The following is a 6240-nucleotide window of genomic DNA, read 5'->3' as shown; positions in this document are numbered from 1 at the left end:
CTGTCGAAAGGGGTGAGTTGAGGAGGAGTTCGGCCGGCCTGGGCCCTGGGGGGTGCCCCCCTGCTGTCAGCCCAGCAGGACCGGGCACTGCAGGACCAGGCAGTGGGGCTTTTGGGGAGGTCCTTGGTGGAAGCCGAAACCTTTTGCCACAGGTGCCCCCGAGGGTTGTGGCGGGGGCCGGCCGGCGGCTCCTTGCCCTTTCCCGCTCCTGGCACAGCCCTCCTCAGGCGACGTCGTGTGATGGCTGCCCTGAGGTGACAGCCACCCTGAGGTGACAGCGGCCCTGAGGTGATGGCTGCCTGGTGGCCGCCCTGAGGTGACGGCCGTCCTGAGGTGAGGGCTGCCCTGAGGTGACGGCCGCCCTGAGGTGAGGGCTGCCTGGCGGCCACCCCGTGAGATGACGGCCGCCCTGAGGTAACTGCCGCGCTCCCCACAGAGCCCCGGGCGCGGCGGCGCGGTGTGAGGCGGGGCCCGCCGGAGCCCGTCCCCGGCCCGCCTCTTCCTCCTCGGCCTGCGGCGCGGCGGGAAGGGCTGCGGGCCGCCGGCCCCATGGAGCCCGTGCTCTTCGCGTGGGTAAGCAGGTGCTCGGCACTGTGAGGGAGACCGGGGGGAGCCGGGGCCTCCTTCTGCCCCGCAGCCGCTCGGTCCCCGGGGGCGACGGGCGGGACGCGGAGCCCAGCTGCTCGCCCTCCAGTGGGCTGCTGCAGGGGTCGGGGGGGCCGGGGCCGTGCGCGTTGCCCCGGGGAAGGGCGGACCAAGGTTCCCCCTCCCAGAAAAAAACCCCGGCAGAATAAAGCTGTGGTAAAGTTGTGGCGAGTTGCCCTTATCGCGGTTCACGGACCCCCTGTTCCTGGCGAGGCGGCGGGAAGCCGGGGGCCGGCAGGGTCGGCGGCCCCGCGCTGAGGGGGCGGCCCCGGGCCGGGCTGTGTCCCGCTGCGGCCGGGGCCCAGCACCCCGCGCTTCGACAGAAATAGCGCTTTTATTTATTTATTTTCCATGATTTAGCAGAACTGTGATTTTACCTGGGGAGCAAAGGAGGTCCTAGAGCCATTAAATGGGCATCTCCTCTCCTTGGGAGCTCGTTTTGCTCTGTGGCGGTCGTGTCTGGTAAAAATAACCTGTCAGCCTTGGAAGTGGAGCTGGGGCAGGCCCCTGGGGCTCTCAGTTCCTCAGGCACCTGTTTTCTTTCTGCACCTTATCTCAGCTTGCCTGCTTTTGAAGACTTGAAAATTCATTGCAAGTTATAGGCTAAAACGAGAGCTTGTGACATACCTTCTCAAAAGAATTATGTCGGTGAAGTAGTAACACTCTAGAAGTGTCTGCTGGTAGTAGTGGCTGTGAGACAGTTCGATCTGCCTGTTGAGCTCAAATCCTGACACCTCATCCACCTGTTAACTATGGGATGAGGCGAGCAGCTTTAGCTTTAGTTTAAAATGCCGTTGTTTTTGTAGGTACAAAATGTTTTTTTTGTTAAATATGTCCTTGTAAGATACACCAGGTGCTCCATCTTGGGGGGGGGGGGGGGGGGGCGGGCACAAGTGAGGTAGGGAAGGCCCCCCTGGGGATCACTAGCTGGGAGCAGCGTTGATGTTGAGTGTTGCTGTTACTGCAGTGTGTGGGCTACAGAATTTACTGAACCCACCTTTGTGAATTAAAGTTGCTGTTCAAACAGTTGGATGCTTAATAGAGCTTAAATTGGCTAAGAAAATCCCTGACGCCCTTACCATGTTGTTAGCGTTTGCTTTCTAGGATTAGTTTAGTGGCTATAGTTTTATACTTATAAATTTATAGTAACTATAATTGGTATGTTTTCATTTTGACCGCTTTAAGTTAAAAAACTTAGATAATGAGGGATAAGTGTTTCTGCTTTACTTGTTTAGGTTCCAGAACAAGGTTATGTGTCTTTCTGATCTCGTTTTGGACATGGACTGCCAGAAAGCATTGGCATGAATACGATCTTAGTGATGAGCGGGAATCTGCTAGTAATCATCCTGATAACTCTTAGCGTGCAGTTAGTCTTACTCCAGGATATATTCCAGTATGTTTCTTAAAATACTGGAGTTGCAAAGGCAGTCTTAATGACAGGAAATTTAGGACAGTCCTGGTCTGTAATTCTAGGGGTCCTGTGTGACAGCAGTAAGAATGAAGATTGCCATTTTGGGGGATTTTCAGGGGCAAATACTGGCAGGTTAACCTGTGACCTAAGAGCTTGTTTGCTCTTAGGAGCAGATGTGCATCTTTTTTTGTTCTTAAAAAATGTGTTATTTTTCTCTGTGTATTTGAAGGGTGCAAACAGCTATGGACAACTTGGTCTTGGTCATAAAGAGGATGTGCTGGTACCTCAGTCACTGAAAGATGTTTCCTGCAAATGTCAAGACGTTAAAAGCATTACTGGAGGAGGGGGACATTCTGCAGTTATCACTGGTAAAAACATTGCACTTTGTAAGGAGTGTGTGACTTCTAAACACTTTTTTTTTTTCCGCGTTTCCCTGTTGATTTGATGCTGCCACCTATCTGTGGCTTGTGTTTCTGAGCAAGTACGAGTCTTAATTGCGAAACAGGTTCCTCTTGTGCCAATTAACTCAGTATTTTGGGAAATTTCCCGGTTTGTGTATCTTGTGTGGTTACTGTATGGCTATGTGAGGGCTGTTTCTTAACCTGTTTGATATAGCAGCTTTTCATACAAAGCGGTCAGTTTTTCTGTATTGAGGATGGGAGGGTGGGACAGAGGGAGGAATCAGGTGGCAGGCTGTTCAATCTTGAGAAGTTTTAAGGTATGGAGCAAAAATAGCATCTGGTTTTGTAAGGTATGCTGTATGCCATAACTTATTATGGGAAAGGAGGGATACAGACAGATGTGAATATGATAAAAAAAAGGCTTCATCTTGCATCTTAGTGAGAGGTGCCTGTCTTACCATATGGATTGTCTCCCTTGACAAACCTAATTCTCCATAGCTGTACTTAATCAGAGATGTTTCTGATGCATCAGAAATAATTTTCTCTTTCTTTTTACTCGATTGCAGGGCCTAAAATAACACGCAATCGCTGTCCTTCTTTGACACAGGATCTCATGGATGTACACTTATCTCTTTAGTCTGTGAAGTACAACATGATTTTTTTGTTGTTGTTGTTTTTTGTTTTGCTTTTTTTTCTTTCAGGTTCAGGAGGACTCTTTGTATGTGGCCATAACAAAGATGGGCAGTTGGGATTGAATCACACAGAGGATGTACTGTGTTTTACTTTGTGCACTGCCCTGTCTGGCTTTTGTGTAAAACAAGTTGCCTGTGGCTGGGATTTTACAATCATATTAGTAGGTAAGTTTGTCCCTGTGAGCTGAATAAATAACTTGATGGTAGAGAGCATGCTGAAAGTTCCACATTACTCTTGCTTGTGTGATACATAGGTGCTCGCAGGTTTTAAGCTACTTGCCTTGCAAACTAAGTTGCTCCATGTTCCTTGTATCCCAGCGAACTTCAGACCTTTATTGAACATGGTGTGGAAGACCAGAAGCCTATAGCCTCAGGAGCTTTGGGACAGGACACATTAGGTCCTTTTTTGAGCTACTTGGCTGTGGTACTTTGCTTGTTAGAATGTAACATTGGTTTGCTTTTGCTTAGGGATTTACTGATTGGGCTCTAATGCTTCATTTTGCAGGATCTGGTCTAGTTCTGTCCTGTGGGTCTAACAATTTTGGACAATTAGGAGTTCCTCAAATTTCAGGTCCGTGCTTGATTCCACAAAAGATTGAGGTAAACATGTAAAAGGAATTGTGCTTTAGAGCTCTGTGCTTCATATTGTTTCCAGTAACTTATGAAGGTCACCTGACCTCAGTGGGCTTTAAAGCCAGGCTTTTCAACTCTTTTTATAAAGCCTGTTACAGTAAACTTAAAAAGTAAAGGACTAAAAATGGTCATTGACCCAGAAATGAGGAGGTAAGGCTGCTTTTCTTGTTGTGTGCAGTTGCTCACTTCTAGAAGAAAGTTATCTCTCTCACTATGGCTTATAGTGTTTTGTAATGTATTTTGGTAACATCTGCAGAATGAGCCTGATGCTCAGGTGATGTAAAAGTGATACTAAAGGCAGTGAAACTCCAGATTTACTCCAGCTGAAGTTTTGCCTCAAGTTGGTAAGATACTAGATAATTTTGCTATGTGAAGGGTATGTGCATTCACTGTACCTTGTCAGGCATTTGTGCTTAATAGTTCAAAACAACAATAATCCACCCCTGAAAAAATCAAGCTGCATGATGGAGTTCAACGAAGTTAACTATGCCATTTCTTTTGATCTATTGCTCTTGTCACACCAGAAGCACAGTTCTGTGTTTTTAAGCATGTGTTGGGTTTTGGAGTGTATTTATGACTTGGAGTTTCTTCCCCCAAAACAAGGACTGTGATAGTATTTCTTGGCTGTAAAAACAGTTAGATAAAAATAAGCTTGGTCACCCCCAAAATAATAGTGGTGTGAGAAAGTATGTAGCTGCAGGAAAGCTAGACCTCAGAGAATACGTTTTAATTTTATCAGTTTTGAGATTAAAATTATTTTTACTTTTTCATGTAAAGGAACTGACAAGGACATTGACTTGCTTATCTGACCGCCAGTATCATGTTTCCAAGGAAATAGGATGAAAAAGTTAGATAACAATTTCCCTGTGGTCTGGTACCTTCAGTTGTAAATGCTAAAGGCTGGACTCCGACTCATGTCGTTCTTGTAAGCCATGTGGAAATGTGTGGTGATGTTTGCAGGTGAGGCCCTGCTGAGTCTTGAGTGGGGAGCTCGGAACAGCTCCAAATTAATTGCTTTACAATGTTTTAACTGGTAGGTACTGAGGCTTCTGTAACATCAGAAAAGCTTTCCTGTTGTTGGCTGTAAGCTTAACAGTTTAAACAAATTTCTCACAAGAGTTCTAATTAATCCCTACTTTACACTGTATTTTCTTATTTAGCGAACAGTAATGAAATTCTTTTCCATCCATGTGACCTCTTATGTCTAATGAAAGCAGTAACTTCAGAGCAGGAAGGGTTCTCGGACAAGAAATTTAGCTTCATGACTCCTGCCAGATACTCCTTTGTTGCTTTGTTAATGTAGGAGTAGGAGGACAGCTGGTAACCCCTGTTCACTAGGGGTTACCTAGGTTAACTCATCTGATGTTTCTTGGGAGCACCATTCCAGTATGGTGCCTTAGAAAGGCTGGTATTGACAGTGCTAACTTGAGTCTGTCTCCTCCCTGACCATGTACACCATGCATTCATTTGGGGTGTTTTCTCTTTTGCTTTGTATCCTGTTAAATGCTTGAGCTTGACGCCATCTATTTTAAATAGCGTTACATCTGTGAGAAGAAGTGCCAGAATTGAAGTACCTTGTGCAAACTTAACTTGCTAATTTTATGCATGCATGACTTGCTCATGCGGAAGAAGACTGTACCATATTGGGCAGCCTTTAGGGTGTAGGTGGTACTATTGGTGGTATTGTCTGTGATTGCAGGACTTGGTAAGACTGAACAGCTTGATGGAACTTTTATTACTGCTTGTCACCAGTATTTGTTATGGAGGTTCTGGTGTAATTCTTGAGGAACACGGAGTTTATATGTATTGCCAAGGTTCCATCTTTCATGTGAAGATTTTGACTGTGACTTTTGTTTTATTGCCACAAAGCTGTACATCCAGTTGCTTTGCTTGATTTTTTTTTTATTATTTATTTTTGTTGGCCCAAGTTTACTTCCTTTGTGATACAGAATGTTGATATGCATTGTGACATGCAGGCTGGAATTGAGAGCTATTTTTGTAGTGTTCCACTTCTGTTGGTATATTTTGCTTTTAGAGGCACTAAATGCAAAAAGCAACTAAAATATATTTTTCTTTTATTTGAGTAGTCTCTCAAAGAGAAGGTGGTGGATGTTGCTGCAGGACTGAGACATGCCCTTGCTGCTACAGGTAAATCTGTCATAATTTTAGTATCATTTTGGTAACAAATGAAATGGATTTTTAATGGCTTGGAGGGGGAGAGGGAGGGAAACGAGATGAAATTTATCTCTCTTTATTTTAAATATCACAGGGAAAGTACTCCTGAAAGTCTTGTACTAAGATGTTGGTACAAATTAACATGAATAATAAACACACTAGAAACGTCTTCCTGCAGTTGGTGGTGAAGAATCGTTCTCCAGGAATTCAGAGGGAGAGTTAATTAACAAAGTCAAAAACTTACTGTTTTGTTTTCTCCCGTTCTGAAACAAAACATGATGAG

General features: G+C 45.4%; 1 protein-coding gene across 5 annotated transcripts in view; it reads left to right on the top strand.

The window, feature by feature from the left end:
* The first annotated feature begins 507 nt into the window (after positions 1–507).
* Positions 508–6240, top strand: part of SERGEF (secretion regulating guanine nucleotide exchange factor) — a 158696-nt gene continuing 152963 nt past the window's right edge. For all 5 annotated transcript variants that reach the window (XM_056353834.1, XM_056353832.1, XM_056353830.1 and 2 more), the window contains exons 1-5: positions 508–573; positions 2286–2424; positions 3159–3314; positions 3655–3749; positions 5870–5930. In XM_056353834.1, coding sequence (XP_056209809.1) covers positions 550–573; positions 2286–2424; positions 3159–3314; positions 3655–3749; positions 5870–5930 — 475 coding nt within the window. In that variant the 5' untranslated portion in view covers positions 508–549. The remainder of the gene's footprint in view (positions 574–2285; positions 2425–3158; positions 3315–3654; positions 3750–5869; positions 5931–6240) is intronic.

This window comes from Falco biarmicus, chromosome 10 (genome assembly GCF_023638135.1).
Source record: "Falco biarmicus isolate bFalBia1 chromosome 10, bFalBia1.pri, whole genome shotgun sequence".
Classification (NCBI taxonomy): domain Eukaryota; kingdom Metazoa; phylum Chordata; class Aves; order Falconiformes; family Falconidae; genus Falco; species Falco biarmicus.
This window is presented reverse-complemented; position numbering and strand designations above follow the sequence as displayed.